Source organism: Anabrus simplex, chromosome 14, assembly GCF_040414725.1.
Source record: "Anabrus simplex isolate iqAnaSimp1 chromosome 14, ASM4041472v1, whole genome shotgun sequence".
Classification (NCBI taxonomy): Eukaryota; Metazoa; Arthropoda; class Insecta; order Orthoptera; family Tettigoniidae; genus Anabrus; species Anabrus simplex.
In genome coordinates, this window is record NC_090278.1 from 97,309,093 (window position 1) to 97,324,402 (window position 15,310).

Consider the following 15,310-nt stretch of genomic DNA (forward strand, 5'->3'; position numbering starts at 1 on the left):
TTAAATACAATGTGCACTGATCGATAAAATATGTACATTAGAGTAATCGAAAACGATCAGTTGCGGTAAAATCGATAGTCTGATGTCTATTTTTACAGGGGAACACTGCAACTGGTTTAGTTTCGTTTGGAAACGTGCTCTAAATAGCTATTTAATACATATTACAAGTGCAAATCAGTCTACAAATGGTGAGTTCCTCAAGTGTATAAACAATCCCAACTCCTTTTGTTTCATTTGCGGCTCACTGACTTTGAAATCGAGAAGAGAGAACATAACCTCATTCATAATGAAAGCTTACCTGGCATATTTCGGTGTCAAGTTAGGCGACCAAGATAAAAGGTTTGCGCCGCACAGCGTGTACCATACGTTTGTTACGGGATTAAGAAAATGGACTCAGGGGAAGCAGAAGTCGTTACCTTTTGGAATTCCGATGGTGTGGAGAGAGCAAACAAATCACACCGATGAGTGTTATTTTTGTATGGTAAAAGTTGAAGGCCATAACAAGAAAAGTATTAAAAGCATTGCATATCCAAACCTGAAATCAGCAATCAGACCTGTACCACAAGACCTGGCATTCCTGTGCGTAACCCACCAGCAACCCTGCAATCATCATCGGTATCATCATCATCATTATCGTCTGGTTCTAGTGACAGCGATGAAATCTTGATAACCACAGAAGAGCTACAACCGGAGTTGCTTACTCAATGTGAACTAAACGACTTAGTAAGAGATCTGGGTCTCTCAAAGGAGTTGTCACAAAGGTGCTCCAGGTACAACATTTTCCTGGTACTAAACAAGAGAAGAAGAATTTCGTGAGTACTTCACTGAAGAGGGTCCTCTTGTTTACTGTAATAACATTGAGGGAGTAGTATCAAAATACAGAATTACATACAATAAGAATGAATGGAGGTTATTTATCGATGGAACCGTAAACAGTATCAAAGCTGTACTCTTACACATCACCAATAAGTATGGTTCGATACCTGTAGCGTATTCTTACGTCTTGAAGGAAAACTATGAACCCCTTGCAATGTTATTAACGGCAATTAAGTATTCAGAGCACGAATGGATTGTATGTGGTGATCTTAAAGTTATAGGAATGCTTCTTGGACAACAGTCAGGTTACACAAAGTATCCATGTTTCCTCTGCCTGTGGGACAGCCGTAGACGTGATGCACACTGGGTTAGAAAGGAATGGCCATCTAGAACAACAATGGATCCAGGAGACAAGAACATAATAAGATCATGTTTGGTGAAACAAGAAAAAATCATTCTGCCACCTCTCCATATTAAACTAGGGATCATGAAACAGTTCATAAAGGGATTGAATAAAGGTGACTGTTTTAAGTACATCTGTCAGAAATTCTCCTTCCTGTCTGATGCGAACTAAAAGAAGGAATCTTTGTGGGACCACAGATACGGAGCCTTACGACAGATGAACAATTTGAGGCGTTGATGACCTTTGAGGAATGATTGGCTTGGATCGGTTTCAAGAATGTGATAAACGGTTGTTTGGGGAACAGGAAGCACCCAGATTACAAGAAAATCTTAGAAGATATGTTGATGGCTATGAAAAATTTAGGTTGTAATATGAGTATCAAGCTACATTTTCTTCATAGTCATCTCGAGACTGAAAACTTAGGAGATTTTAGTGAAGAGCATGGGGAGCGGTTCCACCAGGACATGAAAGAGATAGAAACACGTTATCAGGGCAGGTGGAATGCTGTGATGTTAGCTGACTATTGCTGATCTATGAAGAGGGACAATCCGGAGTTGCAACACGTCAGACGATCACGATGATCACACTTCCGCAGCAAAAGGAAGAGAGTTTAAGTCATAAAAATTGTATCCTGGATTTGCCATTTGTAGAATTTAATTTTATATGTTTGCAAACCAGGTAAATAATAAATTGTTTTCTGGATTCTTTTTAATTTAAGTTAGTTATAGTTACTTTACTGGTGTTTAATTCCCAAACTTCACTGTAAGTGATATTATAGATTAAGTAAGTACTTAATTTGAAATTCTGTAAAATCCTTACGTGATTCATAAAATTTGATTTCAGATTCATAAACAGGAGACAAAACTACATTACAATCACCCATCAAAACTAAAAGCCTTGAAAAAAAATTTCATTTTGTAACTCAGTGTAATTGGGCAATTTTTATTTTACTGTGCAGTCCAAAAGGTCCTTTTGGTTTAGGTAAACATGAAGACACAAATGGTAATATTCTGCCAGATGCTCTAATGATATACTGGATGGTGTAAAAATGTGTAATTTTACTGGCATCACCAATATTCACTTCAACAATCTCACCCTCTCTATGTGTTAGAGTATGTTTCCCATCCAGTGTGATCTGAATACCCGGTACTTGTACAAACACGTGTAGATTGAACACTGAATGGAATGGCAGTCTATGATGAAGATGAATGTAGACTTTGCTATACTTTTCATAGGAGTCTTGCAGAATTTTATTGCTCCTTAGATATCGTAATTAAGAACTACATAGCAAGTGAACTAGATAACACCAATGTTATGAAACTGCTCCATTTGCCACACAACACCAACGTTATTAAATACTTACTTACATGTTTTGTATAAAACAATCCTACAGAAAAAGAACTGGTCACTAATTACACACCTAAATGTATCAGTAGTGATGTTCACAATACGGCAGTCTCACAAGTCAAGAAGGAAAGAACATGCGAGACAAAAGATGACTGTAAGATGACGTATTGGCAAGCACGCTCCTACACTGTATGGTTAGTGATTAAGAAGAGAAATTGTTAGGTACCTCACTTATACGTGGTTATCGAAGTACATCTCACCTTCTGTGCAGTGATGTCATTCTTGCTCAGTACGTAGGTAAGAATGCTCAGGTAAGTGGCGAACCTTGTGACAAACACGTTCAGTGATGGAATTATACTGCGAATGTACGAGGCGCGCCGTATCATTCTGATCTCGCTCCTGTAACAGAAACACTTTATTACCATATAAATGGCAAAAATATTCAAAGAGAAATGTGTAAACATTGTAAGTAACAGAAAGGAATAAAAGAGAGACAAAAGACAGGAATACATAACACAATGACATGTCAGTGCAGGAAGAGCAGATGAGCTCCCTCTTCATTAAACCCAGTTATTCTATACCAAGCTCGTTTCTGATTTTCTGGATTTCTCTTCTCCTTCTGGGTTTGTCCTATATTCAGTGTTTTACCACACTTTCCTACATCACGACTGAAGGTCTGACAAGGCATCCCCCTCCTGGTGAAGCTGGGAAGCAGAAACAAGCTTGTTCGGGACTGTAAATGATTTGTAAATAATGGAGAGGAATAATCAAGTAATACAGAAGCTCTGAAAATTGATTTGACAGAACCAGTTTTGTACATGGTTTTATTCTGAGTATCATTTGTACTTTTATACAATGTATGTTAGAATGTAGCTTACATTTCCAACAGACAAGAAGTTCTAAAAATAGTACGTCGAACATTAAATAACAACATATAATTATATCAATAGCTCAAAAGCATTTTGTCAGTTAAGACCTTTAACTCTTATGCAGAAATAACAAACAAGTATTGTCTTTTGCCTGCAACATCTAATATTTGGTTGCATTGCGTTTGCGTTTATCATGGCTGCACATCTTGCGGGTATGGACTGAATAAGGTGTCATATGTTATCCTTCCCATTCACACTGCAAAGTGTTCAAGAACTCTTCCTGTCTTTGTTCTAACACACTTGTCAAGTAGCTTCCACATGTGTCGTATCGGGTTCAAATCTGGACTACGACTTAGCCATCATAACACGTTGACTTCTCTGCTGTAAAGTGCTCTTGCACACAATTAGAACAATGCTTAGGACAGTTATCATGCTGAAAAAGCCATTCTCATGGCATGTGTCATCTAGTATAAGGTAATATAATATTGTCAAAACTGTCCTATGGACTAACGAAGCATCCACATAACATGATGTTAATCTCCTCCATGGTTTACAGTAGGAACATGGTAGCATGGATTGAATCTCTCACCTTTAGGACAATGAACATATTGAATTCCATCTGAAGATACCAAATTAAAAACTTACTTTCAGTGCACCACAATACCTTAGACTAGTCATGGAATGTCCAGCTGTGATGTTCATTTGCAAAAGTAAGTCTCTTCCACCTGTTAATTAATGAAGGACTTCTGCATGGACCGTGAACATGCAGATCCTCATCCTTCAGGTCATGTTTTATAGCAGAAACATGGATATTCCCTTAGATCCACCTTGGTGAGGTTTGTTGTGGACATAACGAACTCTAATCATTTTGCACCATACAGATATGAGTTATCTAGATATTCCAAAACCTTGAGCTACCACTGTCTGGGATTTCCACTCTATCAGAGATCGTATTACTGCTTCCCTGAAATCTATTTCTCACATTTACATTGTGCTATGTTTTTACCAAAGATCTGTAAAACAACAAACATCACAACTGCTAGAGAAGGATAACACTTGTCCCTGCTACGCTGTAACACTATGACCTCCGTGCGTCACTGTACGTGCCACATTTCTTTGAGCCTAAGGACACTACTTACGAGCACTACAGGACAGGTCAGTCTGGGAAGAGGAGACATTTCCATACACGTGTGGTAAAGATAAACATAAGTGTAAAATTAGGTTTAAACATATCATGTTAGTAGGTATTAGGTAGTTCATTTATCACTAATATAAATACAAATTCCATAAATATTTGATAGATTGCTTCGACACCCAATTATTTTCCTTTGTCTCCTCCCACTTCACTATTAATCTTCCTTCCCCATCCCAAACCAAAAAAGACTGACTCACCGTCTAGCCAGAGCCACCATGTGAGCAAACGGCTTCTCCCAAGTGTACAGTTTTATCACTTGCATGGCAGAAATGATCTCGTTCATGAGCCTCACGCGCTCGTCAGTGCGAATGGCCGTGCGCAGCCGATAGAACGATGTCCTTTTGCCCAGGTAACCTGCAAATCAGTCACATTGAAACAGGAGGAGCATGAAGTAATGGAATTTAAATGATCATTAACAACAATGTCCTCACACAATTGGAAATTAAGGGACATAGCATCTGTACCTGGAGAAAGACACAAACCGGGCGGTGAGCTTGCATCCGGGAGATAGTGGGTTCGAATCCCACTGTCGGCAGCCCTGAAGATGGTTTTCCGTGGTTTCCCATTTTCACACCAGGCAAATGCTGGGGCTGTACCTTAATTAAGGCCACGGCCAATTCCTTCCCATTCCTAGGCCTTTCCTCTCCCATCGTCGCCATAAGACCTATCTGTGTCGGCGCAACATAAAGCAAATAACTAGAAAGACACAAAGACATTACACGAGCAGCATTCAACACTATGTTTAGCGCCAGAGTTCAATATTTGTTCTGCTCATCTCTGCTGTAAATGGAACTGTTTCATCTTCCATATTGTTGTGGTTGATATAAGAATGATGCAATAACCCACGTGCGACACAATAGTCGTGCCTCAGCCTGTCTGACTCTACCTGGCAGGGCAAAGCAGGCAGGGTTTTTCCTTGCATAATTTGCTAGAATTTGAAAAGGCAATACAAAACAGAATTTACCCTGCATAAACATCATTCTAAAGAGAGAACAAGATATATATTTTGGAGTATTCTGTTATTTTCCCTTTTGTTTCCTATACAACTCAGTACAATCATGATGAAAACAACCTTCATTTGAATACTGTTTTGTGAAAATTAATAGATTTATATTCAATGGAAATACACAAAGAATGAATTAGACATAGCAAGTTATTTAGGCCAAAACAAAAAGCTGCTGTCAAGTGGATCTTCTTTATTTTGACAAAACACCAGAAGGCCCAGCAACAGGAGATAATTTTCCTGAATCCACATACCTAGATTTTAATACTCGCTGCCTTTTTTTTTTTTTTTTTTGGACAATCTTCATTAAGGATTTAAAACTTAAATCCCCCAAAGAACCTGTGTCTGTGTCTGCTGTAGTGCAAGAGCTGGTACCACAACACCTAGGATTATTGACACATATGATGCGAGTTTCATGGCCTCTCTTGCTATTTGTTCCATTCAGGCCACATGAACCATAAGCTGTGTCTCATCAAAAATTAAGGCAGAAAACAATTTTTGTATAAACACAAATATCTGCCAATTAGTTGAAAAACATTGTTAGGCCCAAGACTTCTGGTACTGTGGCTGAGTGCATTTCTGGTGTTTTTCTGCCTATTTTTTGTGTACCAACTGTGGAATGCGATGTCTCATAAGAAAACAGGCACGTGACACAATCTGCTTCGTTTCCTCAACAAGGCTACCTTGAAAGACAGACTTGTTTTCTTTCTTCTCCTTCCTCCTGGCCTTTTCCCTACTATCTGGGGTTGGCACTACAAGTGGACTTGGCCAAGTTTTACAACTGGATGTCCTTGAAGACGCCAAGCCTACGCTGAGCGATGTATTCGCTACGGCGTGTTTCTGTGGTAATTGGTAGGGTTTTTTAATGCTAGCTGTTTAACATTGCACTTACAGAGCGAAGGTTTTGCGGGACAGAAGGATAGCAAAGGGCTAGAACTGGGACGGTGGCGACTGTGGTGGTTGGTGGTGTGATGTGTTGTCGGAATATGAAGGAGAGAGCGTTGGGACAACACAAACACCAAGTCCTCAAACCGGAAGCGATTAAATTCCCTGACCCAACCTGGGCCCCTCTGAACCAAAGGCCTCAATGCTGACCATTCAGCAAAGGAGTCGGACAAATAATAAACAAACAAACATAGTGACTTTATTTGCATATTACAAGCCAAATCGGTAATTTGACTATTGAAATATTAATTCTGAAGCTCTATAAGGAGCTGTCCCTGAGCCCGCACGATGGTACCACAATGGTGGCCCTTACAATCTTAAACAGCAAAAAATTTATGTGAATTTTTGTTCATTTACTTCATATCGTCTCCTGAATGTAAACTCTGACTCATGATATGTGACATAACTGTACCACTGAGATAGACTAAGGACATGTAGGGCATAAGTTACAAAGTGTACAAATTGCTGAAAATTATCAAATGCACTGAACTATATGCTGTGTGACGAGCCAGGTGAGTTGGTTCACAATAAATAACAGAACAGCCTTAAAGATAAAATCTGTTAATTTTTATTTCCTTCATTTAATTCATTTATAGATATAAAAATTGCCCACTAGGATGCTAGCCTGTCATTCTTCAAGGAGATTCGCTAGAAATGTTTCTTACCTTGGAGTGGAATGAAGAAGAGAATGGCCACGATGCCTCCAATACCGGCCAGACCCAGCTCTCGGTACACAAAGTACGCCACCACCAGCGACTCCAGAGGTCCGATCCACAGGTAGTGGATGAATATAAGCACGTTGTCAAAGCGATGCACGTCGTTGGACATGAGATTGACCACCTGGCCGATGGTCGTGTTGCCCAGAGCCTGGCGGCTCAGCCGCAATGCCTGGAACGCGAGCAAACTTGCAATAGGTGACAATTGAAATGGCATATGGCTTTTAGTGCCGGCAGTGTCCAAGTACGTGTTGGGCTTGCCAGGTGCAGGTCTTTTGATTTGATCCCCGTAGGCGATCTGCACGTCGTGACGAGGATGAAATGATGATCACGACGACACATACAGCCAGCTCGCGTGCCAGGGAAATTAACAAATTATGGTTATAATTCCCGACTCTGTCGAGAATCGATATGAGACCCCTGTGACCAAAGACCAGCACACTAACCATATAGCCATGGAGATGAACATTAGGTGATAAGAAAACCTATTCTAGGTAATAGAACAAAACAAACAAGTGATAAATCAAGTCATACTCTATATAGAAAGATTCATCCAAAAGGCTTATACACAGCTGAATGCCTGAACCTAGCAAAAACAGGATAACTGGTGGTGGTGATTATTGTTTTAAGAGGAGGTACAACTACTATTAACATTAATCAGAGAGAAAAAATGGAAGTGATCTGACATTTCGAAAAATGAAGGTATGGGTCAAAGAAAGACAAGGGCCATGAAGGGTGTGGAAATACACTTCCTAGCCCTCGGAACCTAACAGCGTTGGGGTCGGTAAAGAACAAGTAACGAGCCTGGCACAAGTAAGTGGAAGCAATGCCAGGACTCAACTAAAAGCTCCGTTGTCGCCAACCCATGCTCACATATTGAGAGCCCCTGAGGCAAAAACAGGAAGTGCAACATTCAACTCCCACACAATTTATGAGAACACCAAGCAACACGTTCCCATAAGAAATGCAGAAAGCAGCAAGCTATTTCTCTGATTCACAAGTTCATGATCTGTGGACCAAATATGGAGGCTGAAATTGAATTAACATGATCCACAGCTGGTCTAAATGAAAAGAAGAAGAAGAAGGAGGAGGTTAGGAACACACGAGTGTAAAACAAGCCCGAGAGAAAGAGAGAGGGGAATAAGACGAACACAAGGACAGGCGAGTGCGGGAAGAGGGGCAGTAGAAACAAGGACTTGGTTTGACACTTGTTTGTTTCTTTCCTATGGTTATATTATTATCCCATTTGGATTCTTTTGTGTTTGTCCTGTGTTCCTATTGTATCATCTCCTGTATTTATCTTTGTCTTATGTTTCTTCCCTCTTCCATACTTATCTGGCTTACTTCTCATCCTACACTTATCCCACGTGAAGAAGCTCCTCAATGAGACAGAAACGAGCTCGTCGGAGCCTGAGAACAGATGGATGTAGAAGAACTGGGTTTGATGAGGAGAGAACTAATGTGGAGATTGTTGTCGTCTCCTCTTCCCACACCGACCTGCCACTGTCTTTGTCCTGTTATGTGTGTTCCTTTCTTATTCCCCTCTCTCTGACTTGACACGTCAGTGTGATAAGAAGAGATGACTTTAGTGCCGGGAGTGTCCGAGGACGTTTTCCGCTCGCCAGGTGCAGGTCTTTTGAACTGACTCCCGTAGGCGACCTGCACGTCGTGATGAGGATGGAATGGTGATGAAGACGACACATGCACCCAGCCCCCGTGCCAGCAGAATTAACCGATGGTTAAAATTCCCGACCCTGCAGGGAACCCCCGTGACCAAAGGCCACCATGCTAACCATTTAGCAATGGGGCCAGCGATAAGAAGAGATGATGACAATCTTCACACACACGTGTCCTCACCCCACAATCCTAATTCCTCTCTGCCCTCATGACCTCAGCTGTCACTTGTTTCTTCCTTTCAACAGGCAAGCGGGCCGTGCAGTTAGGGGCACGCAGCTGTGAGCTTGCATCCGGGAGATAGTGGCTTCGAACCCCTCTGGTGGCAGCCCTGAGGACGGTTTTCTGTGGTTTCCCATTTTCACACGTGGCAAATGCTGGGGCTGTACCTTTAAGGCTAAAGCGGCTTCCTTCCCACTCCTAGCCCTTTTATATCCCATCATCGCCGTAAGACCTATCTGTGTGGTGTGATGTAAAGCAAATAGTAAAAAAAAATTCTTCCTTTCTATTGCATTCTTTTTCTCCTTCTGTCGTTTTCCTGTGTTCCCAGTCTTTTAGCACCTAAATTCATCTTTTTCCTGTGTTTATCCAGCTTCCTTCTTACCCGACATTTCACATATCAAGACTGAAGATGAAGCTGGTTCGGGATTGAGAATATCACTAGTTTGCTTGTGTTCTGTTCTACCTTTCTGTACATGAGTGAGCAGCAGGCGATACGTATCTTGATTCCCAGGTGGAACATGGCCATCATGAAGGGGTGGATGGCCAGGGTGGTGACCAGAGAGCACAGCAACACTCCTCCAGCATACCAGTAGGCGTCGTTGATGGTGACGCTGCTGCTCGGAGAGAAGTACGACAGCAGCTGCCCGAGCAGAAGAGGCTGGGCCAACCTGCACAGTACATATGCCCAGTAATCAAATTACTTGTAAAAGTGTTATTCATTCATTTATTTATGAATTACTCATTTAGTAACTTTATTCATGATTTACTCCTTGAAATAAAATTGTACTTGTTACATTCTAGTAATGGAGTTTGGCGCCACAACAAGGATACGACGTGCGCTCCTTCATTTACTCGCAGCTTCTTGTGTTACTGCTTGAAATTTAGATAATCGTGTACCACAACTTCACGAGTTAGCACCTGGTCGAAAATGAAAGTGGAATAAACTTGTTGCAGCAAAGCGGCTCAGGAATTTCCATTCCGCTACCTGCAGAAGCATTTTAAATTTGTTGGTGCTCAAAATAACGAGAACATGAGTGCGAAATGCAAACGATGCTTGTTTAATCTCACTTAGTGATCATCTCTATGCTAAAAGAAACACAAAATGAACTAATATCATTTCCTTTACATATTTGTTATCATGTGAAAACAAAAAGTCAGTGATTTCCTAAAGACTGGCATACAGTTAAGTCATTGTAATTTTACTGGTTACTTGTTGAGAAAGTAATCTGTAACTGGGTAAAATATTTCTCAGGTAACTGTACTTCTGCCCAATTCGTTTTATTTTGAACTTGTGAATGTTTGTTCCCATTAATACCAAAATTCCAGGTCCTTTTGCATGGAGTGTCCTCCATAAGAATGACCTAGAGCTGACATCTAGTAAGTCGGTTACATAGGTTGGGCAGGATTGGCGGCTTTTAGCATTCTGTAGCGTTTATATGTTTATAATTTCGTGTTTTGAAGAAAAAACAAAATTTGACTTGTTTCTGATAAATAGGTGCCAGTAATGTCTCTAATGTGAAATTTAAATTGCATTTGCACAGAGGTGTGCGATATCTATAGAGGAATCACACTCTTATCACAAGCAGCAAAAATATTGGAAATGATATTAGAGAGGAGAATGAGAAGAAAGATAGAACGAGAGTTGCAAGAGGCTTTAGATGTGGACCCAACCTTGAGCATGAGGCAATAAATGGAAAAGAGTTAGAAATATGGAAAGAATCTGGTCACGACATTCATAGATCTAACAAAGACATACAATAGTGTCAAAAAGAGACAAGTCCGAACAATGTACAAAAACTGTCAGTAGTCTACAGACTCTGTTCGGAAAGACAGAATGTTTCTGAAATCAAACTGAGGTAAGGCAGAGGAGTGTGCTGTCACCTTTTTTGTTTCTAATGGTTATGGGCAAAATTTTGCTTTACGTCGCACCGACACAGATAGGTCATATGGCGACGATGGGACAGGAAAGGGCTAGGAGTGGAAAGGAAGCGGCCATGGCCTTCATTAAGGTACAGCCTGGTGTGAAAATGGGAAACCACGGAAAACCATCTTCAGGGCTGCCGACAGTGGGATTCGAACCCACTGTCTGCCAAATGTGTGCTAACCGCACAGCCAACTTGCCCGGTGTGAAGGAGACTAAGGAAGCACATGGGAATAAGGACATGAAGTTATGATCAAGAACAACTTGATACACTGAACGTATGGTATGAAAATCAGCGCAGAGAAAATCAAGACCATGGTGATATCAAGAGAAGAAAGACAAGGGGAAGGCCATTGTGAAAATTGGTCGTCAAAGCCTGGGAATTGTGGATAGTTTCAAGTACGCAGCGAGTTGATGAATACAAGGCTGGACGTGGAGATTAGCAGAGTGTAAGAAACTTTGTCTGGAAGTGTAAAGAGATATGCATCTGGACAGTGACAAGCAAAGTGAAATACCTAACAAATATGATAGAAAAGGCAGACTGAGAAACAATGATGCAAGAAAGGAGGTCAGAAGAGAACTGATAGGAGTAGAGGATGGACGAGGAAAGAATACATAAACAGATGATGGAGATGAAGTTCAAGGGGAAGTGAACGAGAGGGAGATCTAGAAACAAGGCGGATCGATTCAATAAAGAGGAGTGCAAGAGACTGGGACAAAATGATGGAAGGAGAGAGGAAGGTGGAGATGTGATATGAATGCCCCGACCCAGGAGGATCTGGATGAGAGGAAAGGAGGGTGGTTAGTGCAAAGAGGTAATTGTAAAATAAGAATTCATCAAGCATATAACAATTTGTACATTTATGTTGCATTCAAAGCAAAAAATGGGAAAACACAAATTTATACTGATGCAAAATGAGAATAATAGAAAGAAAATATACAAAATTAACTCACATCAGAGGTGAAACTGATGAAGGAAATCACAGACCATAGCTGTCATTCCTGTTCTCCTGTTTACTGAAGTGAAATATCTCTTAGCATCCACAAACACATCCGAGCTAAGCAGGCAGTCCAAGGGTGCACAAAATCCTCGGTTTAAGTTTTCAAAAGCACAGATAAAGTTTCATTTGAAAAAATTATTGGTTTGCCATTTATATTGCAATTTACAGTAGTATACATGTCAGATTGTGAGTATTTACCATATTATTGCCACCATTCCAACCAATGCTATATGTTGTTGTCTTAAGCCCCTCTTAACAATGATAAGAGAAAGAACTGCAAGTCTCAAAAACCCATAACAGAATTTCTCAGCCATCTCACTGCCATATCCCCCCAACCACTGTGGTATCGAGTGAGAGACGAGTGTATACTGACAGCCGCGGCAGGCATGGGCAACCAGAAAGGGTGTTTGTCATCAAATTGGACTGAACAAGCCAAGTCCTCATTCAAAGCATAACATAACAAAAAAGTATTATTTACTTTACAATAACAAAACTTTGCACACTGGAACATGTATTTGCTCTTTTCAGTAAAACAAAGAACACAGTGATCTGAGATGAAATATGAATCACGTTATTAATGTTTGAAACACGAGTTTGCAAGGCAATCAACTGCCAGGACGTAGTCAGAAAACATTTACAAACATTGATGGAGCTTTAGCAGCTTGCCTGTGCAGTGCTCATATGCCCTTGAACTGTACACATGCTTGACTTACGCATTATTAATCGAATGGCGATGATGCAAGCTTACAGGTAAACAAAGGTGTGAGATAACGTTTGTTCTTGCTGTGGCTAGCATAGCAAACAATTAAAAGAAGTAAAAAATTAATCATTTTACACACAGACTAGCTGATGCACCCAAGTTTCGCTACAGAATTCTACACTGTATATAGAATTCTAGGTTAAGTAGTGTACACGTTTTGAATATGATTATATTAAATTTCATAGCTCTTAATGTTAGCCCAGAAATGCAACATCTTTTCTCATGTGAAGACAGCGTGTTAGGGAGCTTTTACTCTCCATGTTGATATATCTTCATTTCTGCTCGTTACGCCGGTTTAGGTAATCAAATTATACCACTTAAACACCACCTTCTTCACACACATCCATTTATTACGAGCTGTTGACTACAACCAAGCATCACACACATCAAGCAGTTCAAACGTTCAAAGAACAAAAACAAACAAAGATAAACCACTCCACTCAATTATCTGAGCTACTGACACATAACCTCAATGTTGTTTTCCTTAAGATATATACAAGATATTTACATGACATTTTATTTTTATGAGAAAACCACAACATTCCACCTGCCTTTTACATCTGCAGTGGTTTACCCAACATAGGTCATTACAACTACATCAGTAGGAATGTCTCGATTAAAAGCAATGAAATACTCCATTGAATGAAAAACTACACATTTCCTCACTTTTAACGAACAGTACTATGGTGAAGAGCAGGAATACCATGATTGACCAACTGTATCAGAAAATGTATGAACCAGAAGAAAGTTATCTAACTCCCCAGCATTCAGGCAGGCTGTTATACTCGGTACACAGCAGAATTCCCATCTATCAGAGATGAGTGGCAGCAGAAGAGACAGAGAACATCAAAACAAACAGTGATCAATGTAATATTATTGGTGATCAAACTTATGGGCTTTCGATATTGTGGGTCTTCACATTTAGTTTCCTTCCGACTCTGAAATACCACTCTTATCATAGTTGGTATGGTTACACTTAATAAAACATAAATTACTGGAAACTGTACTCTCTATAACTTGTGTTATATAGTACTTTTCGATAGGAACACTACCATAGGTATTAAAAAATTAAATTTTAGGCACCTTCCCCTAAACTACCATTTTATTCAGGGTGAATAAAATTATTTATAGTTTAGACTGTAGTTTCTTAATCCCTGACTCAATACATACTGATTTTCATTAAATTCTGTTCACCCATTTGCTCATCGTTCAGCATTGATATGGACTTCAAAATACAAATTCATGAATATCTCTGTTATTATTCCAGTAGGCCTACAGTAAAAAATGTAGAAGACATAAATGATCGGAAATTTCATGTTTTATAACTTATGCAGTATTTATCATAGAAACCACTATTAACATAAATATTTGAGAATTACATTTTAGGGCTTCTTAACTTCTCTTCAGCCATTTTCTCGTGATACACATACATGCACACAGAGGTGACGGAAAATTAAAAAGTGCATTATCTTGTTACTGTGGACATGACCGATACAGAAATACTAGTCGTTTTAAATTCTGAGCAATCTACAGACAAAACTCTTATTTTATTTATGTAGTTGCCAGAATTTGGAAAATCAAAGACATTACAGGCAACATAATCAAACTGGGCAAGGAGAAGCAAAAGTAACAATCAACTAACCCAGGGAAAGACAGCAAGGATGAGAAAGCATTAGCGGTAAAGGGAAAGGGGTAGTGTCAGCGTACAAAATGAGACAGAAGCAGTTAAAATTTAAAGATAACATTAAACTACGAAAACCTGTGATATTCACCACTTTAAGGCGACTGTGATAACATATTCCACTAACTTCAGTACAATAAGATCCATTAGCATATTTCATGAATACTCTCCAGAGGAGAGCCGACCCACATTCCCTGTCCGAATGAAGATGATATGACACTTTTAATCAGCAAGGACATACACAAGTTAACATGATAGTTTCAAGACAACACTGAAAGAAGCAGTTTGCGTCCTAGTTGTCTGTGGTCCTGCAGTTGAAACTAAAGCACAGTAGTATTATAAAAATAAGAAATACACAAGGAAGTTAACTGTTGACACAGTTTCTCTCTAAAGATCGTGATTTAAAGTTTCATGTTCTAAAAGCCATTTCTTCAAAGATATTTCTGATCCTTAACTATGGATCAGTTGTATCTTATGATTTATCTTGAACTTATGACATCATGTTACAGAGAGAACAAAACATTATTGTTCACCCTTAGGGGGCTTGTTGAAGTCATTGTGTAGGAAATGACATACAAATTCAACTGGAAGCTGCTGCCTTGCAGATGTGGCAGGGGACTGCTAAAGACTAAGGGAGATAACCCTGATAGAAAAATCTTCTGTAACGTTAGGCCTAGCAAGTCAGTTAGTTGGAGAGTAACTGCAATCGCTTTCAACACTTGTACGAGCCTCGGATGCAAACAAAGAACTCGGAGTA

The 15,310-nt window shown here is 39.9% G+C and overlaps 1 protein-coding gene across 5 annotated transcripts in view; it reads right to left on the minus strand.

Annotated features, from left to right (window-relative positions):
• The window catches only part of LOC136885720 (probable multidrug resistance-associated protein lethal(2)03659), a 120,314-nt gene that overhangs the window by 84,120 nt on the left and 20,884 nt on the right, over positions 1-15,310 (minus strand). For 3 of the 5 annotated variants that reach the window (XR_010861596.2, XM_067158449.2, XM_067158450.2), the window contains exons 5-8: positions 9,654-9,858; positions 7,244-7,466; positions 4,828-4,984; positions 2,827-2,965 (exon numbers count right to left, since the gene is read on the minus strand). Coding sequence is in view for 4 of the 5 variants with exons in the window: in XM_067158449.2 (XP_067014550.2) it covers positions 2,827-2,965; positions 4,828-4,984; positions 7,244-7,466; positions 9,654-9,858 (724 nt within the window). In the remaining variant the exon portion in view is untranslated. Of the gene's footprint in view, positions 1-2,826; positions 2,966-4,827; positions 4,985-7,243; positions 7,467-9,151; positions 9,567-9,653; positions 9,859-15,310 lie in introns of those variants that run through there. The other 2 variants (XM_067158452.2, XM_067158451.2) reach the window with 2 other exon arrangements.